Source organism: Scyliorhinus torazame, chromosome 25 (assembly GCF_047496885.1).
Source record: "Scyliorhinus torazame isolate Kashiwa2021f chromosome 25, sScyTor2.1, whole genome shotgun sequence".
Lineage (NCBI taxonomy): Eukaryota > Metazoa > Chordata > Chondrichthyes > Carcharhiniformes > Scyliorhinidae > Scyliorhinus > Scyliorhinus torazame.
The window spans coordinates 24099852-24126880 of record NC_092731.1 but is presented as its reverse complement, the minus strand read 5'-3'; the positions used below and the strand labels follow the sequence as shown (position 1 = coordinate 24126880).

Below are 27029 nucleotides of genomic sequence, written 5' to 3'. Positions count from 1 at the left end.
TGGGATTCGGACAGATTCCAGACTGTATGCAGTGTGTAGTGGGAGTCGGACTGATTCCGGACTGTACACGGTGTGTAGTGGGATTCGGACTGATTCCAGACTGTACGCAGTGTGTACTGGGATTCGGACTGATTCCGGACTGTAGGCGGTGTGTAGTGGGATTCGGACTGATTCCGGACTGTACACGGTGTGTAGTGGGATTTGGACTGATTCCGGACTGTACACGGTGTGTAGTGGGATTCGGACTGATTCCGGACTGTACAGGGTGTGTAGTGGGATTCGGACTGATTCCTCTGTACATGGTGTGTAGTGGGATTCGGACTGATTCCGGACTGTACAGGGTGTGTAGGGGGATTCGGACTGATTCCGGACTGTACACGGTGTGTAGTGGGATTCGGACTGATTCCGGACTGTACGCGGTGTGTATTGGGATTCGGACTGATTCCAGACTGTACGTCGTGTATAATGGGATTCGGACTGATTCTGGACTGTACAGGGTGTGAAGTGGGATTCGGACTCATTCCAGATTGTGCACAGCGTTTAGTGGGATTCGGACTGATTCCGGATTGTACACGGTGTGTAGTGGGATTCGGACTGATTCCGGACTATACACGGTGTGTAGTGGGATTCGGACTGAATCCGGACTGTACACAGTGTGTAGTGGGATTCGGACTGATTCCGGACTGTACACGGTATGCAGTGGGATTCGGACTGATTCCGGACTGTACACGGTGTGTAGTGGAATGCTGACTGATTCCAGACTGTACACGGTATGCAGTGGGATTCGGACTGATTCCGGACTATACACGGTGCGTAGTGGGATTCGGACTGATTCCAGACTGTACACAGTGTGTAGTGGGATTCGGACTGAATCCGGACTGTACACAGTGTGTAGTGGGATTCGGACTGATTCCAGACTGTACACGGTGTGTAGTGGGATTCGGACTGATTCCGGACTATACACGGTGTGTAGTGGGATTCGGACTGATTCCACACTCTACACGGTATGCAGTGGGATTCGGACTGAATCCGGACTGTACACAGTGTGTAGTGGGATTCGGACTGATTCCGGAATATACATGGGGCGCAATTCTCCCATCGAGAGACGTCGGAGTGAAAACCGGAGTGTTTCACTCCGGCGTCGGAGTCCGCTCCAAGCCCCTATTCTCCCGCTCCCGGGGGGCTAGGAGCGCCACCGCGTCATTAACGCGCGCCGGGCCTTAGCGCCGTGTAAAAGCGACGGCACGTAAATAATGTTGAGCCACGGCGTGGGATCTGAGGATTCACGGAGAAAAACCCAGCTGCAGAGATGGGTTTTAGGGTGACGTTCAAATGCATGTCCTCATTGACTCTGTAGTGAGGCCGTGGAATGCCCTACCTGCTACAGTAGTGAACTCGCCAACATTGAGGGCATTTAAAAGTTTATTGGATAAACATATGGATGATAATGGCATAGTGTAGGTTAGATGGCTTTTGTTTCGGTGCAACATCGTGGGCCGAAGGGCCTGTACTGCGCTGTATTGTTCTATGTTCTATGTTACCAACTTTTACAGATGCACCATAGAAACTATCCTATCTGGCTGCATCACAGCCTGGTATGGCAACTGCTCGGCCCAAGAGCGTAAGGAACTACAGAGACTCGTGAACACAGCCCAGTCCATCACACAAACCTGCCTCCCATCCATTGACTCTGTCTACACCTCCCGCTGCCTTGGGAAAGCCGGCAGCATAATCAAAGACCCCTCCCACCTGGCTTACTCACTCTTCCAAATTCTTCCATCGGGCAGGAGATGCAAAAGTCTGAGAGCACGCACTAACAGGTTCAAAACCAGCTTCTTTCCCGCTGTTACCAGACTCCCAATGACCCTCTTATGGACTGAACTGATGTCTTCACACATCTTCCCCACTGAGTAGTACTACACTCCGTATGCTTCACCCGAGGCCTGTGTCTCTGTATTTACATTATGTATTCAATAGTATGTCCTATGTATTTTGATGTATGGAATGATCTGCCTGGACTGTAGGCAGAACAATACTTTTCACTGTACCTCGGTACACGTGACAATAAATCGAATCTAAAATCCAAAATGCGGACAGAGGTGTCAGAGCTGAGGGCAAGGCAGAGGAAGGCTTGGCCACCAATGGTGGAACAAATAAATTATGTTGCAACGGGCCAAAATGAGTGGAGCACAGGTTTGAGTGAGTTGTTAGGTTGGAGATGGTTACACAGGTAGTGAGAAGTGAGGACAAATTTGTGAGGACAAGGATGTGAAATTGAAATCTGAAATATTGCTAGTCCACAGTCAACGCGCAAGGGGGAGATAGGTGAATGGGAATTGATTTGAGTGAGAGTAGAGAGATTTGGATACTCCAAATGAATGGGAGGTGAAAATTGGGAGGTCAGTCGGGTTAGATACAGAGTAAAGCTCCCTTTACAATACATTGGAATAGCCGATTATGAAGGTAACAAAAGGTTTGCTCTTCACGTACTGTCTGAAGTAACTATTGACTTTCTTTGGGGTTGAGTTCCCTGGGAACTAGCACCTTTTTGGGATTTTGTATTCCATGGGACATTATTTAGGGAGCTCTAGTCTGTATCTAACCCCGTGCTGTCACTGCCCTGGGGATGTTTGATGGGGACAGTGTAGAGGGAGCTTTACTCTGTATCTAACCCCGTGCTGTACCTGTCCTGGGAGTGTTTGATGGGGACAGTGTAGAGGGAGCTTTACTCTGTATCTAACTCCATGCTGTACCTGTCCTGGGAGTGTTTGATGGGGACAGTGTAGAGGGAACTTTACTCTGTGTCTAACCCTACGCTGAACCTGTCCTGGGAGTGTTTGATGGGGACAGGGTAGAAAATAGAACATAGAACATTACAGCGCAGTAGAGGCCCTTCGGCCCTCGATGTTGCGCCAACCTGTGACACCAATCTAAAGCCCATCTACACTATTCCATTATCATCTATATGTTTATCCAATGACCATTTAAATGCCCTTAAAGTTGGCGAGTCCACTGCCGAGGAAAAAGGCTCTCACTGTCCACCCTATCTAATCCTCTGATCATCTTGTATGCCTCTATTAAGTCACCTCTTAGCCTTCTTCTCTCTAACGAAAACAGCCTCAAGTCCCTCAGCCTTTCCTCATAAGATCTTCCCTCCATGCCAGGCAACATCCTGGTAAATCTCTACACCCTTTCCAATGCTTCCACATCCTTCCTATAATGCGGCGACCAAAACTGCTCGCAATACTCCAAATGCGGCCGCACCAGAGTTTTGTACAGCTGCGACATGACCTCATGGCTCCGAAACTCAATCTCTCTACCAATAAAAGCTAACACACCGTACCCCTTCTTAACAACCCTATCAACCTGGGTGGCAACTTTCAGGGATCCATGTACATGGACACCGAGATCTCTCTGCTCATCCACACTGCCAAGAAGCTTACCATTAGCCCAGTACTCTGTATTCCTGTTACTCCTTCTAAAATGAATCACCTCACACTTTTCTGCATTAAACTCCATTTGCCACTTCTCAGCCCAGCTCTGCAGCTTATCTATGTCCCTCTGTGACCTGCAACATCCTTCCGCACTGTCCACAACTCCACCGACTTTAGTATCATCCTGCAAATTTACTCACCCATCCTTCAAGGCCCTCCTCCAGGTCATTGATAAAAATGACAAACAGCAGTGGCCCCAAAACAGATCCTTGTGGTACACCACTAGTAACTGAACTCCAGGCTGAACATTTCCCATCACCACCACCCTCTGTCTTCTTACAGCTAGCCAATTTCTGATCCAAACCACTAAATCACCCTCAATCCCCAGCCTCCGTATTTTCTGCAATAGCTGACCCTTATCTTTTTTTTTTAAAATATTTTTTATTAAGGTTTTTTAACAACACAATTTTTCCCCTTACAAACAGTAACCGCCTGTAAAACCCCTGTGCAGACCCTCTCAAAGCAAACTTAATTCTCTCCAATTTTTATTTCTAATCTTGGTATATTTCCGACACCTTGCCCTCCCCGACCCATACCCCCGAGATCACCCTATCTTGAACTTCTTGTGCTGGGAGCAACGGAAATTCCCTCACCTGTCGCCTCACAAAAGCCCTCACCTGCATATATCTAAATGCATTTCCCCAGGGGTAACTCAAATTTCTCCTCCAGTGCCCCTAGGCTCGCAAATGTCCCATCAATGAACAGGTCCCCCATTCTTCTTATCCCCGCCCGATGCCAGCCTTGGAACCCCCCGTCCATCTTCCCCGGGACAAACCGGTGGTTACCCCTGATCGGGGACCACACCGATGCTCCCATTGCACCCCTGTGCCTTCTCCACTGGCCCCAGATCCTTAGTGTTGCCGCCACCACCGGGCTTGTGGTGTATTTTGTCGGCGAGAGCGGCAGCGGTGCCGTTACCAACGCCCCCAGGCTCGTTCCTTTACAGGACGCCATCTCCATCCTCTTCCATGCCGCCCCCTCTCCCTCCATGACCCACTTGCGGATCATCGCCACGTTTGCTGCCCAGTAGTAAATCCTTAGGTTTGGCAAAGCCAAGCCTCCTCGGTCCCTGTTGCGTTCCAAGAACCCTCTCCTAACCCTCGGGGTCTTATTTGCCCACACATACCCCATAATACTCCTACCTACTCTCTTGAAAAAGCCCTTGGTGATCACGATGGGGAGGCACTGAAACACGAACAAAAACCTCGGAAGGACCACCATTTTGACCGACTGCACCCTACCTGCCAACGAGAGCGGGAGCATGTCCCATCTTTTAAAATCCTCCTCCATTTGCTCCACCACCCTCGTCAAATTCAGTTTATGTAGGGCCCCCCAACTTCTGGCTATCTGGATCCCCAGATACCGAAAACTCCTCTCCGCCCTCCTCAGCGGTAGGTGCCCTATCCCTTGGGGACCCTTATCAAACGCTTTACTGAAATCCATATACACCACATCAACTGCTTTACCCTCGTCCACCTGTTTGGTCACCTTCTCAAAGAACTCAATAAGGTTTGTGAGGCACGACCTACACTTCACAAAACAGTGTTGACTATGTCTAATCAAATTATTCCTTTCCAGATGATTATAAATCCTGTCTCTTATAATCCTTTCCAAGACTTTGCCCACAACAGAAGTAAGGCTCACTGGTCTATAGTTACCGGGGTAGTCTCTACTCCCCTTCTTGAACAAGGGGACAACATTTGCTATCCTCCAGTCTTCTGGCACTATTCCTGTAGACAATGACGACATAAAGATCAAAGCCAAAGTCTCTGCAATCTCCTCCCTAGCTTCCCAGAGAATCCTAGGATAAATCCCATCTGGCCCAGGGGACTTATCTATTTTCACACTTTCCAGAATTGCTAACACCTCCTCCTTATGAACCTCAATCCCATCTAGTATAGTAGCCTGCATCTCAGTATTCTCCTCGACAACATTGTCTTTTTCATGTGTGAATACTGACAAAAAATATTCATTTAACGCCTCTCCTATCCCCTCGGACTTCACGCACATCTTTCCATTACTGTCCTTGACTGGCCCTACTCTTACCCTAGTTATTCTTTTATTCCTGACATACCTGTAGAAAGCTTTAGGGTTTTCCTTTTATCCTACCTGCCAAGGACTTCTCATGTCCCCTCCTGGCTCTTCATAGCTCTCTCTTTAGGTCCTTCCTGGCTAACTTGTAACTCTCTAGCGCCCTAACTGAACCTTCACGTCTCATCTTGACATAAGCCTCCTTCTTCCTCTTGACAAGTGTTTCGACTGCTTTAGTAAACCACGGTTCCCTTGCTCGACCACTTCCTCCCTGCCTGACAGGTACATGCTTATCAAGGACACGCAGGAGTTGTTCCTTGAACAAGCTCCACATTTCAATTGTGCCCATCCCCTGCAGTTTCCTTCCCCATCCTATGCATCCTAAGTCTTGCCTCATCGCATCATAATTGCCTTTCCCCCAGATATAACTCTTGCCCTGCGGTATATACCTATCCCTTCCATCGATAAAATAAACTTAACCGAATTGTGGTCACTATCACCAAAGTGCTCACCTACCTCCAAATCTAATACCTGACCTGGTTCATTACCCAGTACCAAATCCAATGTGGCCTCGCCTCTTACATACTGTGTCAGGAAACCCTCCTGCACACATTGGACAAAAAATGCCCCCATCTAAAGTACTCGAACTATAGCGTTTCCAGTCAATATTTGGAAAGTTAAAGTCCCCCATAACAACTACCCAGTTACTTTCGCCCCTATCCAGAATCATCTTTGCAATCCTTTCCTCTACATTCCTGGAACTTTTCGGAGGCCTATAGAAAACACCCAACAGGGTGCTCTCCTTTCCTGTTTCTAACCTCAGCCCATAGAGGGAGCTTTACTCTGTATCTAACCTTATGCTGTACATGTCCTGGGAGTGTTTGATGGGGACAGTGTAGAGGGAGCTTTACTCTGTATCTAACCCCATGCTGTACCTACATGTCCTGGGAGTGTTTGATGGGGACAGTGTAGAGGCAGCTTTACTCTGTATCTGACCCCGTGCTGTACCTGTCCTGGGAGTGTTTGATGGGGACAGTGTAGAGGGAGCTTTACTCTGTATCTAACCCCGTGCTGTACCTGTCCTGGGAGTGTTTGATGGGGACAGTGTAGAGGGGGCTTTACTCTGTATCTAACCCTGTGCTGTACCTGTTCTGGGAATGTTTGATGGGGACAGTGTATAGGGAGCTTTACTCTGTATCTAACCCCGTGCTGTATCTGTCCTGGGAGTGCATTTACCTGTTTGGTCTCCTGCTTCCAAGCCCTGTGATTTGTGATGATCTGATTGGTCCAAGGCACTGGGTTGCTGTGGTGATTGCCAGATCTCTGAACCCGTCTTCTCCTCTGTCACCTCCTGTGTTTCGTAACCAATTGGTGCTGCGAGCAGGGTGGGTGAGTGTTTGCAGCCAATGGGATTATTTGTGTTAACACAGCAGTCACATCTTCCTGGCAACTCGGCAGCCACAATTCCCAATGCTCCTCCTGGCATTAGCATGCCTATCGCGCCTGTTGTCTCCATTGTGTCCGATGCCACCTCGACTCCCGCAGCCTCCACGAGTTCCAACTCGCCCACCATCCCTTCGGCTTCTGTAAGTGAGAAACAGTGAAGGTGTTTATCCTCCTTGTTGCTGCAGCCTAGCAGCTCTCGGTTGGAGAGCAACATGTGGATTAGCCGACAAGGGGGCAAGTGTGCAAGTGTCCAGGGAATGATCGGGTTGCCAACTGTGATGAAATATAGTCCAGGAGGTTGCATCATATGACCTGCCCCCCACGCTCAAGCCATTATTCGGCCAACACGTTCGCCCGTGTGACGTACGGCCTTCCTACGTCATTCGGAAAGCAAAAAGACTCTTTATCCAATTAGAAGATGCTTGGCTGTCACCTAAATCGCCCTTTTCTCCCTATTTTCAATGTTTTTATATCTGGTGAAAAGAAATGTTTAAAAAAGTGACAAAAATCCAAATCTTTTTTAATGTCCCGATGGTTTTTCCCCGGCGTCGCACACACTGCAGGGTCGTGGAGATTGTTCTTCAATTCCCGGAGATTCCAGGCCAATCCTGGAGAGTTGGCCTCATCCGGCAAGGACTGAGGGAGGAGGGAGGTTCAAGTTTGACTTGTGAATGGCCACAAAACAGGCCCGGGAGTGCAGACTGGTCAACTAGCCACACAATACTGGGTATTACTGAAGTCAGTGGGCCGACGTAAAGGGCACCCAATTTGGTCCCCCTGTTTAATGGCCCCCTGTCCATGTCCATGTCCAATCTCATGTAGGCAGGGAGGTAACAGAATGGATATGTTAATGGGTGACATTGATAATGGTGGAACATTAATTTCTTGAGATATATGCAGGTGAGGGCGTTTACTAGACAACAGGTGAGGGAATTTCCGTTGCTCCCGACACAGGGGATACAGGACAGGGTGCTTTCAGGGGTGTGGGTCGGAGAGGGCAAGGTGTCAGAGATTTACCGAGAGATGAGGGAAGAGGGTGAGGAGTCGGTGGGCGAACTAAAAGGAAAGTGGGAAGAAGAACTAGGGGAGGAGATAGAGGAGGGTATGTGGGCTGATGCCCTAAGCAGGGTAAATTCCTCTTCCTCATGCGCCAGGCTTAGCCTGATTCAATTTAAGGTGCTACATAGAGCACACATAACGGGAGCAAGATTGAGCAGGTTCTTTGGAGTGGAGGACAAATGTGGGAGGTGTGGCGGGAGCCCGGCAAACCACGCACATATGTTTTGGGCGCGCCCGGCACTGGAAGGGTATTGGAAGGGAGTGACGGGAGTGATTTCGCGGGTGGTGAAGGCCCGGGTCAAACCAGGCTGGGGGTTAGCTCTATTTGGAGTTGCGGAAGAGCCGGGAGTGCAGGAGGCGAAAGAGGCCGACGTTGTGGCCTTTGCGTCCCTAGTAGCCCGGCGCAGGATCCTACTCATGTGAAACCCCCCGGACTGGAGGCCTGGGTAAATGATATGGCGGGGTTCATTAAACTGGAGCAGATAAAGTTTGCCCTGAGATGATCGGCTCAAGGGTTCACCAGGCGGTGGCAGCCATTTCTCGACTACCTAGGGGAACGTTAGAGGGAAGACAGATGACCTGCAGCAGCAACCCAGGGGGAAGGGGGGGGGGGGGGTTTAGTTTAGTTTAGGTCAAAGATAAAGGGGTTTTGTTACTTGTGTATTGTTAAAAATTTCTGTATTGCTATTGTTGCGTTTGCTTTGTAAGAGGGGAAAAATTGTTGTTTGGGGAAAAAAATTTCAATAAAACATATTTTTTAAAAAAAGAAAAAAAAGAAAAAAAAAGATAATGGTGGAACATTGACAACAATTATTCCTGTGTTGCTGTCTCCTCTCTCTCTGAAATCGTGCCTCAGAGATACCTGAAAGATTATCGGGGATCGGCGGGAATCTGGGGTTGAGGTTACAATCAGAACAGCCATGATCTTATTGACTGGTGCAGCAGGCTCGAGGGGCCGAATGGCCTACTCCTAATTCACAAGGAGGTTTTTTTTTGTACAGAGGAGAGAGAAAGAAAGGCAGAGAGACAGAGAGAAAGGAGAGAGAGAAAGGAGAGAGAGAAAGAAAGGCCTAATTCACATTTATGTATGCATGTACCAACAAACGAGTGTTGAGCGGATACCAGGGTCTGTTCTCCCGTCTGTCTAAGAATCGAATCCCATGCTCCGCGACCAAGACGGGACGCAATCTCAGAAGGTTTAGCCCCCCAGTGAATTTATTGCAGGCGTGTAGACACTGAAATTACTGGACTTGGTGGGAAATGGGCTGAATGGACTCTCTGACTCCTCCATTGGCCACGAGCGGTACAAGGGGTTCCATAATTCACACTGCCACAGGATCAGAGAGGGGAGGACTGAAGTAGGCCCCGGTTTTCCTGCTCATCCTCACTATCCAGTGACCTCTGCGTGACCAGAGGAGCGGGGGATCCGTGTCACTGCAGCCGCTCCTGGCCCTTTGACGTCAGTTGACACCCGCCCCCTGAAGCAGTGCTCTGACCTTGCTCACTGGCCCTCGCTGGTAGCACAGCTTTGACAGAAAGCTGGCTGTACAGACACATTCTCTGCTAGATTTCAATGAAACTTCAGCTGTGAGGCAGCGACCTGTGTGTCTGCGCCCATCCTGTTGTTGTCCCTGCACTGGAGACAATGGAAACCGGACAGTCCCATAGGTCATCACAGCAGAGAAACTTCCCATAAAATACAGAGAGGCTGTAGGTTTAGTTCCATTGTTCTGTATCTAACGTGCTGTACCTGTCCTGGGAGTGTTTGATGGGGACAGTGTAGAGAGAGCTTTACTCTGTATCTAACCCTGTGCTGTACCTGTCCTGGGAGTGTTTGATGGGGACAGTGTAGAGAGAGCTTTACTCTGTATCTAACCCTGTGCTGTACCTGTCCTGGGAGTGTTTGATGGGGACAGTGTAGAGAGAGCTTTACTCTGTATCTAACCCAGTGCTGTACCTGTCCTGGGAGTGTTTGATGGAGACAGTGTAGAGGGAGCTTTACTCTATATCTAACCCCGTGCTGTACCTGTCCTGGGAGTGTTTGATGGGGACAGTGAAGAGGGAGCTTTACTCTGTATCTAACCCCGTGCTGTACCTGTCCTGGGAGTGTTTGATGGGGACAGTGTAGAGGGAGCTTTACTCTGGATCTAACCCCGTGCTGTACCTGTCCTGGGAGTGTTTGATGGGGACAGTGTAGACGGAGCTTTACTCTGTGTCTAACCGTGTGCTGGACCTGTCCTGGGAGTGTTTGATGGGGACAGTGTAGAGGGAGCTTTACTCTGTATCTAACCCCGTGCTGTACCTGCCCTGGGAGTGTTTAATGGGGACAGTGTAGAGAGAGCTTTACTCTGTATCTAACCCCGTGCTGTACCTGTCCTGGGAGTGTTTAATGGGGACAGTGTAGAGGGAGCTTTACTCTGTATCTAACGTGCTGTACCTGTCCTGGGAGTGTTTAATGGGGACAGTGTAGAGGGAGCTTTACTCTGTATCTAACGTGCTGTACCTGTCCTGGGAGTGTTTGATGGGGACAGTGTAGAGAGAGCTTTACTCTGTATCTAACCCCGTTCTGTCCCTGTCCAGGGAGTGTTTGATGGGGACAGTGTAGAGGGAGCTTTACTCTGAATCTAACCCCGTGCTGTCCCTGTCCTGGGAGTGTTTGATGGGGACAGTGTAGAGGGAGCTTTACTCTGTATCTAACCCCGTGCTGTACCTGTCCTGGGAGTGTTTGATGGGGACAGTGTAGAGGGAACTTTACTCTGTATCTAACCCCGTGCTGTACCTGTCCTGGGAGTGTTTGATGGGGACAGTGTAGAGGAAGCTTTACTCTATATCTAACCCCGTGCTGTACCTGTCCTGGGAGTGTTTGATGGGGACAGTGTAGAGGGAGCTTTACTCTGTATCTAACCCCGTGCTGTACCTGTCCTGGGAGTGTTTGATGGGGACAGTGTAGAGGGAGCTTTACTCTGTATCTAACCCCATGCTGTACCTGTCCTGGGAGTGTTTGATGGGGACAGTGTAGAGAGAGCTTTACTCTGTATCTAACCCCGTTCTGTCCCTGTCCAGGGAGTGTTTGATGGGGACAGTGTAGAGGGAGCTTTACTCTATATCTAACCCCCTGCTGTACCTGTCCTGGGAGTGTTTGATGGGGACAGTGCAGAGGGAGCTTGACTCTGTATCTAACCCCGTGCTGTACCTGTCCTGGGAGTGTTTGATGGAGACAGTGTAGAGGGAGCTTTACTCTGTATCTAACCCCGTGCTGTACCTGTCCTGGGAGTGTTTGATGGGGACAGTGTAGAGAGAGCTTTACTCTGTATCTAACCCCGTTCTGTCCCTGTCCAGGGAGTGTTTGATGGGGACAGTGTAGAGGGAGCTTTACTCTGAATCTAACCCCGTGCTGTCCCTGTCCTGGGAGTGTTTGATGGGGACAGTGTAGAGGGAGCTTTACTCTGTATCTAACCACGTACTGTACCCGTCCTGGGAGTGTTTGATGGGGACAGTGTAGAGGGAGCTTTACTCTGTATCTAACCCCGTGCTGTATCTGTCCTGGGAGTGTTTGATAGGGGCAATGTAGAAGGGTCTTTATTCTCTATCTAACACCATGCTGCACCCTCTGGACGGCTGGTGTAGCGAGAGCCACACACACATGCACACGTGCACACACACATGTGCAAATACACATACATACACACAGGCAATACACACGTGCACACACACACACACATATATACACACGCACATGTACATACACACACATGCACATACACATACACACATATGTACAAGCACACACATGCACACAAACACATGTGCCTTACCTTTGACAGATTGGGGGGAGGTGTCTGAAGATGCTATCTCTCCTTCAGCTACCAGCACTACCCCAGGCTCAGTGCTCGGTTGGGAGTCTTCTCCGTGAGCCAGATCGCTCTGGCTAGAGGCATCGCCCTCCACAAACCTTCCTTCCTCGGCCTCCACCTCCACCTCTGCACTCTGCACTACCGGAATCTCACGGTCCTCCCAGACTCCGGAATCTTCCATCAAGAGTAACTCAAGTTCCGGATGCCCCTTCAATACTCTCTCAGTCTGAGGCTCCGTCTCGCTCCCACTGAGTCTCAGTATGGGTGCTTTGGTCTCCTGGGGATTTTGGCCGTTCGACGCACTGTTCAAAGCCATAATGGATGGCGAGGGATCCCAGTCAGGCCTGTCCCTGAGGTCAGATGGTATTACCCGCTCCAGTTGGCCCGTGTGTCGGTCACCCACGCCCAGCAGGTGATAGTTCTCCGTGTCATCCTCCTCTTCTGCTAAAAAGGTCTCGATGGTCTCCGTTCGGACAACCCCCCTTGGCCCTGATGTCCTCCCTTTAGTTCTGAGGGGTACATCACTTTCCGACGGCCTCCCTCCTCCAAGGTCATTGGTCTCCTCACCAAAGCCTCTCAGCTCCGGGGAGCTGTCGGACGGGAACACCCCCGGGAAGCACGATGGCTGACCCAGTGGGGTACCGCATGACAAGGTGGACTCGAGCGACATCTGCCGGGGGGTCCCCCAGTACAGGGAGCTGTCTGTCTGTAAATCATCATCAGAATGTTCTTGTGCAGTTTGGGGTTCCAAGAAATCTGTCTCGTCACTGACACCTGGACAGGAAAGTAAGAAAACCCCCCTCAGTATTCAGCTTGGGGGCAATGAGACAAGGAACAGGGGCGGCAAATAGCCATCAAGGCAAGCTTGTTACTCTCGTAATCGACTGAGTTCCCTACCCATCCCCTCCCCATAACCCCCGGTCCGACCTACCCATAACCCCCGGTCTGACCTACCCATAACCCCCGGTCTGACCTACCCATAACCCCCGGTCTGACCTACCCACCCCCTCCCCATAACCCCCGGTCTGACCTACCCATAACCCCAGGTCCGACCTACCCACCCCCTCCCCATAACCCCAGGTCCGACCTACCCACCCCCTCCCCATAACCCCCGGTCTGACCTACCCACCCCCTCCCCATAACCCCCGGGTCTGACCTACCCACCCCCTCCCCATAACCCCAGGTCCGACCTACCCACCCCCTCCCCATAACCCCAGGTCCGACCTACCCACCCCCTCCCCATAACCCCAGGTCCGACCTACCCACCCCCTCCCCATAACCCCCGGTCTGACCTACCCACCCCCTCCCCATAACCCCAGGTCCGACCTACCCACCCCCTCCCCATAACCCCAGGTCCGACCTACCCACCCCCTCCCCATAACCCCAGGTCCGACCTACCCACCCCCTCCCCATAACCCCAGGTCCGACCTACCCACCCCCTCCCCATAACCCCAGGTCCGACCTACCCACCCCCTCCCCATAACCCCAGGTCCGACCTACCCACCCCCTCCCCATAACCCCAGGTCCGACCTACCCACCCCCTCCCCATAACCCCAGGTCCGACCTACCCACCCCCTCCCCATAACCCCCGGTCCAACCTACCCACCCCCTACCCATAACCCCCGGTCTGACCTACCCATAACCCCCGGGTCCGACCTACCCACCCCCTCCCCATAACCCCCAGTCCGACCTATCCATAACCCCCGGTCTGACCTACCCACCCCCTACCCATAACCCCAGGTCCGACCTACCCACCCCCTCCCCATAACCCCCGGGTCTGACCTACCCATAACCCCCGGGTCTGACCTACCCACCCGCTCCCCATAACCCCCAGTCTGACCTACCCATAATCCCCGGATCTGACCTACCCACCCGCTCCCCATAACCCACAGTCTGACCTACCCACCCCCTCCCCATAACCCCCAGTCCGACCTACCCATAACCCCCGGGACTGACCTACCCACCCCCTCCCCATAACCCCCGGGTCTGACCTACCCACCCCCTCCCCATAACCCCCCGGTCTGACCTACCCACCCCCTCCCTATAACCCCCGGTCTGACCTACCCACCCCCTCCCCATAACCCCCCGGGTCTGACCTACCCATAACCCCCGGGTCTGACCTACCCACCCCCTCCCCATAACCCCCGGGTCTGACCTACCCACCCCCTCCCCATAACCCCTGGGTCTGACCTACCCACCCCCTCCCCATAACCCCCGGGTCTGACCTACCCACCCCCTCCCCATAACCCCCGGGTCTGACCTACCCACCCCCTCCCCATAACCCCTGGGTCTGACCTACCCATAATCCCCGGGTCTGACCTCCCCATAACCCCCAGGTCTGACCTACCCACCCCCTCCCCATAACCCCCAGGTCTGACCTATCCACCCCCTCCCCATAACCCCCAGGTCTGACCTACCCACCCCCTCCCCATAACCCCCGGTCCGACCTACCTACCCCCTCACCATAACCCCAGGTCCGACCTACCCACCCCCTCCCCATAACCCCAGGTCCGACCTACCCACCCCCTCCCCATAACCCCAGGTCCGACCTACCCACCCCCTCCCCATAATCCCCCGGTCTGACCTACCTACCCCCTCCCCATAACCCCAGGTCCGACCTACCCACCCCCTCCCCATAACCCCCGGTCTGACCTACCCACCCCCTCCCCATAACCCCCCGGGTCTGACCTACCCATAACCCCCGGGTCTGACCTACCCACCCCCTCCCCATAACCCCCCGGTCTGACCTACCCATAACCCCCGGTCTGACCTACCCACCCCCTCCCCATAACCCCCCGGGTCTGACCTACCCATAACCCCCGGGTCTGACCTACCCACCCCCTCCCCATAACCCCCGGGTCTGACCTACCCACCCCCTCCCCATAACCCCTGGGTCTGACCTACCCACCCCCTCCCCATAACCCCTGGGTCTGACCTACCCACCCCCTCCCCATAACCCCCCGGGTCTGACCTACCCATAACCCCCGGGTCTGACCTACCCACCCCCTCCCCATAACCCCCGGGTCTGACCTACCCACCCCCTCCCCATAACCCCCGGGTCTGACCTACCCACCCCCTCCCCATAACCCCTGGGTCTGACCTACCCATAATCCCCGGGTCTGACCTCCCCATAACCCCCAGGTCTGACCTACCCACCCCCTCCCCATAACCCCCAGGTCTGACCTATCCACCCCCTCCCCATAACCCCCAGGTCTGACCTACCCACCCCCTCCCCATAACCCCCGGTCCGACCTACCTACCCCCTCACCATAACCCCAGGTCCGACCTACCCACCCCCTCCCCATAACCCCAGGTCCGACCTACCCACCCCCTCCCCATAACCCCAGATCCGACCTACCCACCCCCTCCCCATAATCCCCCGGTCTGACCTACCTACCCCCTCCCCATAACCCCAGGTCCGACCTACCCACCCTCTCCCCATAATCCCCGGATCTGACCTACCCATAACCCCCGGGTCTGACCTACCCACCCCCTCCCCATAACCCCCGGTCTGACCTACCCACCCCCTCCCCATAACCCCCGGTCTGACCTACCCACCCCCTCCCCATAACCCCCGGGTCTGACCTACCCACCCCCTCCCCATAACCCCCGGTCTGACCTACCCATAATCCCCGGGTCTGACCTACCCATCCCCTTCCCATAACCCCCAGTCTGACCTACCCATAACCCCCGGGTCTGACCTACCCACCCCCTCCCCATAACCCCCGGTCTGACCTACCCATAATCCCCGGGTCTGACCTACCCACCCCCTCCCCATAACCCCCGGGTCTGACCTACCCACCCCCTACCCATAACCCCTGGGTCTGACCGACCCATAATCCCCGGGTCTGACCTACCCACCCCTTCCCCATAACCACCGATCCGACCTTCCCATAACCCCCGGTCTGACATACCCACCCCCTACCCATAACCCCTGAGTCTGACCTACCCATAATTCCCGGGTCTGACCTACCCATCCCCTTCCCATAACCCCCGGTCTGACCTACCCATCCCCTTCCCATAACCCCCGGATCTGACCTACCCACCCCCTCCCCATAACCCCCGGTCTGACCTACCCATAACCCCCGGATCTGACCTACCCACCCCCTCCCAATAACCCCCGGTCTGACCTACCCATAACCCCCGGGTCTGACCTACCCACCCCTTCCCCATAACCCCCGGTCTGACCTACCCACCCTCTCCCCATAACCCCCGGACTGACCTACCCACCCTCTCCCCATAACCCCCCGGGTCTGACCTACCCACCCCGCTTCTCATATCCCCCAACCTCCTTTGTTCCTTGCAAGTGAACAAAACTGCAAGGGCCGGGGGGTTTGGAGTGATTGGGGAGTGGACCAGAGTACCACAGCAAAAATGATCCCTTTGGAATGCTGCCGGGGAGGGCAGGGATGTTTGGTGATGGTATCATGGAGGAATTGGCAGAAAATGCTCCATTGAGTATGCAGGCTGGTCGAGCCTGGGGGCGCTGGTGACGGCACCGCTGCCGCTCTCACCGACAAGGTACACCACGAGCCCGGTGTTGGCGGCAACGCTAAAGATCTGGGGGCAGTGGGGACGGCACAGGGGTGCGATGGGAGCCTCGGTGTGGTCCCCGATCAGAGACAACCATCGGTTTGTCCCGGGAGGATGGACGGGGGGTTTCAGAGCTGGCACAGGGCAGGTATTAAAAGAATGGGGGACCTGTTCATTGATGGGACGTTTGCGAGCTTAGGGACGTTGCAGGAGATGTTTGGGCTACCCCCGGGAAACGCTTTCAGGTACATGCAAGTAAGGGCGTTGTGAGGCGGCAGATGAGGGAATTCCCGCTACTCCTGGCACAGAGGATTCAGGACAGGGTGATTTCGGGTGTATGGGTCGGAGAAGGCAAGGTTTCGGCGATATACCAGGAGATGAAAGAAGTGGGGAAGGCTTTGGTAGAGGAGCTGAAGCGCAAATGGGAGGAGGAGTTGGGGGAGGAGATTGAAGGGGGTCTGTGGGCTGATGCCTTAAGTAGGGTTAATTCCTCTTCCTCAACTGCCAGGCTCAGCCTGATACAGTTTAAGGTGGTTCACAGAGCGCACATGACGGGGGCGAGGCTAAGTAGGTTCTTTGGGGTGGAGGACAGATGTGGGAGGTGCTCAGGAAGCCCAGCGAACCATGTCCATACGTTTTGGTCATGCCCGGCACTGGAGGGGTTCTGGAGGGGAGTTGCGAGAGCAATATCTCAGGTGGTGAAAGTCCGGGTCAAGTCAAGCTGGGGGCTAGCACTATGATCCGGAAAACTGATATGTACGGGAGGAATCCAATGTACTAAGTTCTGTATCATATTGATTTGCCACGTTTATGTCTTGCTATGCGAGCTTTCTTTCTTTTGTGTTACGGGGGGGGGGGCGGGGGGGGGGGTTTATTTGTATGGTTGAAAATTTTGTTTAAAAATTCTTAATAAACATTTTTTTTTAAAAAAAGAGTATGCAGGCTGGTGGGGTGGAAAGATAGGACAGCTTCTGGGTGGCAATGGGACAGCGGGCACTGAAAGGGTTAATGAGGACAGCTTACCTTCAGTAGACGATGGGGTTGAATCTGGAGTGGTAGAAACGGTTGAGGCAGATTCCTCTAACGGAGAAAACAAAATAAAATCAGGTCAAATTAGCAATTATTCCTCCCCCCCCCCACCCCCCTCCCCCAACTCAAAGCGGAGATACTCTGGACTGGAGAGACCCAGTCTTATGTGGCATCCAAAACTGGTCCTCCCTGAATGGCTAATATTACCATCCCAGACCAGACCCCCAACAGTGGCTCGAATACTGGAAAGAAACCTCAGTATTTAATTTTAATTTTGTAAGACTGTGAGGACAGGATATTTCGCTCCAGGAGTGATTTCATGGAGAAATCAGGATATGGTAATATTAAAACAAACTTTATGACTCACACTGTATTAAAATATCTTTAACATCACACTAGAGAATAGCTTCCAATTACCCCTTAAACAAAGCTATTTGTTATGGGCCAGGGTTTAGAGAACCCCAAAGTGTATCATGGAGTGCACCTGACCCACAACTTTTACTGGATTGTGGTATGGGGAGCACACGGCCCACTCTACAGGTGTGGTACAGCGGAAATTTAAAATGTTATAACCTGCCTACTGACGATTGGCTGGGGACTAATGATTATCCCACAATCCTATGGGAGTATGAACTTCCCCAATGAGGGGGGCGGAGAAACTCCTACTATAAATAAGCTGGCCAGTCCAGGAACCAGGAGGAAGGAGAAGGTAGCAAGGGAAGTTACTGCTACTACTACTACTATGTATATATTGTTATAGTAAATAAACTTTATTATTTTGTATCCTTAAAACTCGTGCTGGATTCTTCGGGGCCCTTACAAAAAAAAGTAATTTTTAAAGCAAAACAATGTTTATTCTATGAACTCAGTTAACCTTTTTAAAACAAACAGTGAACATCTTAGCAACCATTAATTCAAATACAATGAATACAACACTCTAAAGTAATCCTTAAACTTTCCTTTTAACATCCATAAGACAAAAATCCATTTAACAGAAGCACATCAGGTTTAAATTCTCTACTGAGAGCAGTTATCACTCTGAATTCACCAAATGATTCAGAGATAGTTTTTAGATGGCAGAGAGAACAACATTACACCTTCTTTGGCTGGCTGCAGCTCTAACACTAAAACAATACCAAAAAAACACAGACACAACCAAGCTTTTTCTCAAAGCAAAACTAAAAAGCAGAGCCAGAGCTCAGCTCCACCCACACTCTGACATCACTGCAGCCACTTGAGCAGACAAACATTTCTTAAAGTGACATTCCCATGACAGAATCAATACAGTAAATGCAGTAACCCTTTTTTTTAATTAAATATTTTATTGAAAATTTTTGGTCAACCAACACAGTACATTGTGCATCCTTTACACAATATTATAACAACACAAATAACAATGACCTATTTTATAAACAAAAAATGAATAAATAATAAATAACAAAAATGAAAACTAGCCCTAATTGGCAACTGCCTTGTCACAAGTAACACTCTCCAAAAATATAATTTAACAGTCCAATATATAATTATCTGTAGCAACGACCTATACATACTATACAGTATATATTAACAACCCTGAGAGTCCTTCTGGTTCCTCCTCCCCACCCCCCCACCCCCGATCCTGGGCTGCTGCTGCTGCCTTCTTTTTCCCATTCCGTCTATCTTTCTGCGAGGTATTCGACGAACGGTTGCCACCGCCTGGTGAACCCTTGAGCCGACCCCCTTAGGACGAACTTAATCCGCTCTAGCTTTATAAACCCCGCCATGTCATTTATCCAGGTCTCCACCCCCGGGGGCTTGGCTTCTTTCCACATTAGCAATATCCTGCGCCGGGCTACTAGGGACGCAAAGGCCAAAACATCGGCCTCTCTCGCCTCCTGCACTCCCGGCTCTTGTGCAACCCCAAATATAGCCAACCCCCAGCTTGGTTCGACCCGGACTCCTACTACTTTTGAAAGCACCTTTGTCACCCCCATCCAAAACCCCTGTAGTGCCGGGCATGACCAAAACATATGGGTATGATTCGCTGGGCTTCTCGAGCACCTCGCACACCTATCCTCCACCCCAAAAAATTTACTGAGCCGTGCTCCAGTCATATGTGCCCTGTGTAATACCTTAAACTGAATCAGGCTTAGCCTGGCACACGAGGACGACGAGTTTACCCTGCTTAGGGCATCTGCCCACAGCCCCTCCTCGATCTCCTCCCCCAGCTCTTCTTCCCATTTCCCTTTTAGTTCATCTACCATAGTCTCCCCTTCGTCCCTCATTTCCCTATATATATCTGACACCTTACCATCCCCCACCCATGTCTTTGAGATCACTCTGTCCTGCACCTCTTGTGTCGGGAGCTGCGGGAATTCCCTCACCTGTTGCCTCGCAAAAGCCCTCAGTTGCATATACCTGAATGCATTCCCTTGGGGCAACCCATATTTCTCGGTCAGCGCTCCCAGACTCGCGAACTTCCCATCCACAAACAGATCTTTCAGTTGCGTTATTCCTGCTCTTTGCCACATTCCATATCCCCCATCCATTCCCCCCGGGGCAAACCTATGGTTGTTTCTTATCAGGGACCCCCCCAAGGCTCCAGTCTTTCCCCTATGCCGTCTCCACTGTCCCCAAATCTTCAGTGTAGCCACCACCACCGGGCTTGTGGTGTAGTTCCTCGGTGAGAACGGCAATGGGGCTGTCACCATAGCCTGTAGGCTAGTCCCCCTACAGGACGCCCTCTCTAATCTCTTCCACGCCGCTCCCTCCTCCTCTCCCATCCACTTACTCACCATTGAAATATTAGCGGCCCAATAATACTCACTTAGGCTCGGTAGTGCCAGCCCCCCCCTATCCCTGCTACGCTGTAAGAATCCCTTCCTCACTCTCGGGGTCTTCCCGGCCCACACAAAACCCATGATGCTCTTTTCAATCCTTTTAAAAAAAGCCTTTGTGATCACCACCGGGAGGCACTGAAACACAAAGAGGAATCTCGGGAGGACCACCATCTTAACCGCCTGCACCCTCCCTGCCATTAACAGGGATACCATATCCCATCTCTTGAAATCCTCCTCCATCTGTTCCACCAACCGCGTTAAATTTAACCTATGCAATGTGCCCCAATTCTTAGCTATCTGGATCCCCAGGTAACAAAAGTCCCTTGTTACCTTCCTCAACGGTAGGTCCTCTATTTCTCTACTCTGCTCCCCTGGATGCACCACAAACAACTCACTTTTCCCCATGTTCAATTTATACCCTGAAAAATCCCCAAACTCCCCAAGTATCCGCATTATTTCTGGCATCCCCTCCGCCGGGTCCGCCACGTATAGTAGCAAATCGTCCGCATACAAAGATACCCGGTGCTCTTCTCCTCCCCTAAGTACTCCCCTCCACTTCTTGGAACCCCTCAACGCTATCGCCAGGGGCTCAATCGCCAGTGCAAACAATAATGGGGACAGAGGGCATCCCTGCCTCGTCCCTCTATGGAGCCGAAAATATGCAGATCCCCGTCCATTCGTGACCACGCTCGCCACTGGGGCCCTATACAACAGCTGCACCCATCTAACATACCCCTCTCCAAAACCAAATCTCCTCAACACCTCCCACAAATAATCCCACTCCACTCTATCAAATGCTTTCTCGGCATCCATCGCCACTACTATCTCCGTTTCTCCCTCTGGTGGGGCCATCATCATTACCCCTAACAACCTCCGTATATTCGTGTTCAGCTGTCTCCCCTTCACAAACCCAGTTTGGTCCTCGTGGACCACCCCCGGGACACATTCCTCTATTCTCATTGCCATTACCTTGGCCAGGACCTTGGCATCTACATTTAGGAGGGAAATAGGTCTATAGGACCCGCATTGTAGCGGGTCCTTTTCCTTCTTTAAGAGAAGCGATATCGTTGCTTCAGACATAGTCGGGGGCAGTTGTCCCCTTTCCTTTGCCTCATTAAAGATCCTCGTCAGTACCGGGGCGAGCAAGTCCACATATTTTCTATAGAATTCGACTGGGAATCCATCCGGTCCCGGGGCCTTTCCCGCCTGCATGCTCCTAATTCCTTTCACCACTTCTTCGACCTCGATCTGTGCTCCCAGTCCCACCCTTTCCTGCTCTTCCACCTTGGGAAATTCCAGCTGATCCAAGAAGCCCATCATTCTCTCCCTCCCATCCGGGGGTTGAGCTTCATATAATTTTTTATAAAATGTCTTGAACACTCCATTCACTCGCTCCGCTCCCCGCTCCATCTCTCCTTCCTCATCCCTCACTCCCCCTATTTCCCTCGCTGCTCCCCTTTTCCTCAATTGGTGTGCCAGCAACCTGCTCGCCTTCTCCCCATATTCGTACTGTACACCCTGTGCCTTCCTCCATTGTGCCTCTGCAGTGCCTGTAGTCAGCAAGTCAAATTCTACATGTAGCCTTTGCCTTTCCCTGTACAGTCCCTCCTCCGGTGCTTCCGCATATTGTCTGTCCACCCTCAAAAGTTCTTGCAGCAACCGCTCCCGTTCCTTACTCTCCTGCTTCCCTTTATGTGCCCTTATTGATATCAGCTCCCCTCTAACCACCGCCTTCAACGCCTCCCAGACCACTCCCACCTGGACCTCCCCATTATCATTGAGTTCCAAGTACTTTTCAATGCACCCCCTCACCCTTAGACACCCCCCCTCATCTGCTATTAGTCCCATGTCCATTCTCCAGGGTGGGCGCCCTCCTGTTTCCTCCCCTATCTCCAAGTCCACCCAGTGTGGAGCGTGATCCGAAATGGCTATAGCCGTATACTCCGTTCCCCTCACCTGCGGGATCAATGCCCTACCCAGCACAAAAAAGTCTATTCGCGAGTAGACTTTATGGACATAGGAGAAAAACGAGAACTCCTTACTCCTAGGTCTGCTAAATCTCCACGGGTCTACACCTCCCATCTGCTCCATAAAATCTTTAAGTACCTTGGCTGCTGCCGGCCTCCTTCCAGTCCTGGACTTCGACCTATCCAGCCCTGGTTCCAACACCGTATTAAAATCTCCCCCCATTATCAGCTTTCCCATCTCTAGGTCCGGAATGCGTCCTAGCATCCGCCTCATAAAATTGGCATCATCCCAGTTCGGGGCATATACGTTTACCAAAACCACCGTCTCCCCCTGTAGTTTGCCACTCACCATCACGTATCTGCCCCCGTTACCCGCCACTATAGTCTTTGCCTCGAACATTACCCGCTTCCCCACTAATATAGCCACCCCCCTGTTTTTCGCATCTAGCCCCGAATGGAACACCTGCCCCACCCATCCTTTGCGTAGCCTAACCTGGTCTATCAGTTTCAGGTGCGTTTCCTGTAACATAACCACATCTGCCTTAAGTTTCTTAAGGTGTGCGAGTACCCGTGCCCTCTTTATCGGCCCGTTCAGCCCTCTCACGTTCCACGTGATCAGCCGAGTTGGGGGGCTTCCTACACCCCCCCCCTTGTCGATTAGCCATCACCTTTTTCCAGCTCCTCACCCGGTTCCCACGCAGCTGTATCTCCCCCAGGCGGTGCCCCCCCGCCCATCCTCTCCCATACCAGCTCCCCCCTCTCCCCAGCAGCAGCAACCCAGTAATTCCCCCCTCCCACCCCCCCCCCCCCCGCTAGATCCCCCGCTAGCGTAATTACTCCCCCCATGTTGCTCCCAGAAGTCAGCAAACTCTGGCTGACCTCGGCTTCCCCCGTGACCTCGTCTCGCACCGTGCGACGCCCCCTCCTTCCTGCTTCTCTATTCCCGCCATGCTTATCATAGCGCGGGAACCAAGCCCGCGCTTCTCCCTTGGCCCCGCCCCCAATGGCCAACGCCCCATCTCCTCCACCTCCCCTCCTCCCCCCATCACCACCTGTGGGAGAGAGAAAAGTTACCACATCGCAGGATTAGTACATAAAACCCCTCTTTGCCCCCCACATTCGCCCCACCACTTTGTTCGAACGCTCTTTTTAATAACCCGCTCATTCCAGTTTTTCTTCCACAATAAAAGTCCACGCTTCATCCGCCGTCTCAAAGTAGTGGTGCCTCCCTCGATATGTGACCCACAGTCTTGCCGGTTGCAGCATTCCAAATTTTATCTTCTTTTTATGAAGCACCGCCTTGGCCCGATTAAAGCTCGCCCTCCTTCTCGCCACCTCCGCACTCCAGTCTTGATAAACGCGGATCACCGCGTTCTCCCATTTACTGCTCCGAGTTTTCTTCGCCCATCTAAGGACCATTTCTCTATCCTTAAAACGGAGGAATCTCACCACTATGGCTCTGGGAATTTCTCCTGCTCTCGGTCCTCGCGCCATCACTCGGTATGCTCCCTCCACCTCCAACGGACCCGCCGGGGCCTCCGCTCCCATTAACGAGTGCAGCATCGTGCTCACATATGCCCCGACGTCCGCTCCCTCCACACCTTCAGGAAGACCAAGAATCCTCAGGTTGTTCCTCCTTGCGTTGTTTTCCAGTGCCTCCAACCTTTCCACACATCGTTTCTGATGTGCCTCCTGCGTCTCCATCTTCACCACCAGGCCCTGTATATCGTCCTCATTCTCGGCTGCCTTTGCCTTCACGACCCAAAGCTCCCGCTCCTGGGTCTTTTGTTCCTCCTTTAGCCCTTCGATCGCCTGTAGTATCGGGGCCAACAGCTCTTTCTTCATTTCCTTTTTGATCTCTTCCTCACAGCATTTCAAGAACTCTTGTTGTTCAGGGCCCCATGTTAAACTGCCACCTTCCGACGCCATCTTGGTTTTTGCTTGCCTTCCTTGCCGCTGTTCTAAAGGATCCACTGCAATCTGGCCACTCTCTCCTCCTTTTTCCATCCGTATCCAGGGGGGATTCCCTTCTGGTTTACCGCACAGTGTTTTTAGCCGTCAAAATTGCCGTTGGGGCTCCTATCAAGAGCCCAAAAGTCCGTTTCACAGGGAGCTGCCGAAACGTGCGACTCAGCTGGTCATCGCCGCACCCGGAAGTCGAATGCAGTAACCCTTAACTGCCATCTTTATTCCCACTGAAACAACAAGAAAACAAATCATCTCAGCTCTCAATCCACCCGAAATACCAATGGCACAGAGGAATACATGCTTTACAGAGTTATTCTTTGAGACAGCGATCTCTTGACACCACTTTACAGAACAGATCTGACTACGGTCTGAACCCCTGCAGAAGCCTGGATGTCTTCAAAAGCTGTTTTCAACCGGCTTGTTTCAGCTCCCCCCTTGTCCTCAGACAAGTCTGCGCTGCTTTAAATACAGTTAATCCCTTTTAAAAAAATTTTAAGTACCCAATTGTTTTTTTTCCAATTACGGGGCAATTTAGCGTGGCCATTTCACTTACCCTGCACATCTTTGGGTTGTGGGGGTGAGACCCACTCAGACACAGGAAGAATGTGTGACCTGGGGAGTTAATCTATTTTAACTAACTTAAAGTGAGAGCAGAACTGTTTCACTGCGCACGCCTTCAGCCAGGTCAGAACTGATACTGAAAGATGCTTTCTCAAAAAGCCTGATGCCTTAGCTCCACCCAGCAATGACATCATCCAACCAAGCTAAAAACGAATTTTTGCCCCAGAGAATCTTGTCAATCAAAATAAAATTGGCTTTAACCCAAGCTTTTACGGGGGTTAATTGCACCTCAGGCTCCGAAAAGCTTTGTTGTCTTTCAAACCAAGATTCTTTTTAAAACATTGTCATGATATGCAAACATGCAGCTAATGAACACATTAAATAGGACACGACCAATGAGCAGTCAGGACACTCAGGGGTGGTATCTCACTATAAAAGGGATGAGGCACTCACACCCCGCCTCTTTCCACAGACCAACATCTACAGAGTGAGACAGGGTGTGTCCTCAGCATCACACCCCAGCACGTGGCTTAGAGCAAGGCTGGTTCAGTTAGACTGAGTCACTACATTTAGATTAGCAGAGGATCAAATTCATTGAGAACTGTGCTAATAGTTCAATAAAACACAGTGAACTCACTTCAAAGTCTGGAGCATCTTTTACTCAAAACTGCATCAAGTGGCAGCTTGTGTTATTCCAAATTACATAACACAACAAACATGACTTCAGCAGTCAAACACACTGTCACCCAGGCTTTTAACCCTTACTGCAGCAAATATTTATATCTAAATATATCTAAATTTCTGCATTCATCACAGTAAGGAAACTAGAGAGTAAAATGAAACAGAAAGTGGGGTCTTGTGATCAATATCATATCACGAACAGTAGAGTTAAGCAGAAATTTACAACAATCTGAGGTCCCTTTCTGCTTCAAGAAGACGACCATCATCCCTGTACCAGAAGAAAGCCAAGCAGCGTGCCTTACTGACTATCGTCCAGTGGCTCTGACATCCATCATCATGAAGTGCTTTGAAAGGTTAGTCATGGCACGAATCAACTCCAGCCTCCCGGATTGCCTTGATCCACTACAGTTTGCCTACCGCTGCAACAGGTCTACAGCAGACGCCATCTCCATGGCCCTGCACTCTACCCTGGAACACCTAGATAACAAAGACACCTATGTCAGACTCCTATTTATCGACTAGGCTCAGCCTTCAACATCACCATTCCTTTGAAAATCATCTCCAAACTCCGTGGCCTTGGCCTCGGCTCCTCCCTCTGCGACTGGATCCTGAACTTTCCAACCCACAGCCCACAATCAATAAAGATAGGCAACAACACCTCCTCCACGATCATCCTCAACACCAGTGCCCCACAAGGCTGTGTCCTCAGCCCCTTACTATACTCCTTGTACACCTATGACTGTGGCCAAATTCCCCTCCAACTAGATTTTCAAATTTGCTGATCACACCACAGTAGTGGGTCGGATTTCAAACAATGACAAGACAGTACAGGAATGAGAGAGAATCTGGTGAACTGGTGCGACGACAGTAATCTCTCCCTCAATATCAACAAAATGAAGGAGATTGTCATCGACTTCAGGAAGCGTAGTGGAGTACATGCCCCTGTCTACATCAATGGGAACGAAGTAGAAAGGGTTGAGAGCTTCAGGTTTTTAGGTGTACTGATCACCAACAACCTGTCCCGGTCCCCCCATGCCGACACTATAGTTAAGAAAGCCCACCAACGACTCGACTTTCTCAGAAGGCTAAGGAAATTTGGCATGTCAGCTACGACCCTCACCAACTTCTACGGATGCACCATAGAAAGTATTCTTTCTGGTTGTATCACAGCTTGGTATGGAGCCTGCTCTGCCCAAGACCGCAGGAAACTACAAAAGGCCGTGAATGTAGCCCAGTCCATCACGCAAACCAGCCTCCCATCCATTGACTCTATCTATAATTCCCGCTGCCTCGGAAAGGCAGCCAGCATAATTAAGGACCCCACGCACCCCGGACATACTCTCTTCCACCTTCTTCCGTCAGGAAAAAGATACCAAAGTTTCAGGTCACGTACCAACCAACTCGGGAACAGCTTCTTCCCTACGGCCATCAGACTTTTGAATGGCCCTACCTCGTATTAAGTTGATCTTTTCTCTACACCTGGCTATAACTGTAACGTTATATTCTGCACTCTCCTTCCTTCCCTATGTACGGTGTGCATTGTTTGTCCAGCATGCAAGAAACAATACTTTTCACTGTATACTAATA

At 51.5% G+C, this 27029-nt stretch overlaps 1 protein-coding gene across 1 annotated transcript in view; it reads right to left on the bottom strand.

Annotated features, from left to right (window-relative positions):
* The window catches only part of LOC140402241 (reticulon-2-like), a gene marked incomplete at its 3' end in the record, with an annotated part of 90531 nt that overhangs the window by 41135 nt on the left and 22367 nt on the right, over window positions 1-27029 (bottom strand). The window contains exons 2-4 of the mRNA XM_072489870.1: window positions 17441-17497; window positions 11846-12658; window positions 6762-7109 (exon numbers count right to left, since the gene is read on the bottom strand). Of these exons, the coding sequence (XP_072345971.1) occupies window positions 6762-7109; window positions 11846-12658; window positions 17441-17497 (1218 nt within the window). The remainder of the gene's footprint in view (window positions 1-6761; window positions 7110-11845; window positions 12659-17440; window positions 17498-27029) is intronic.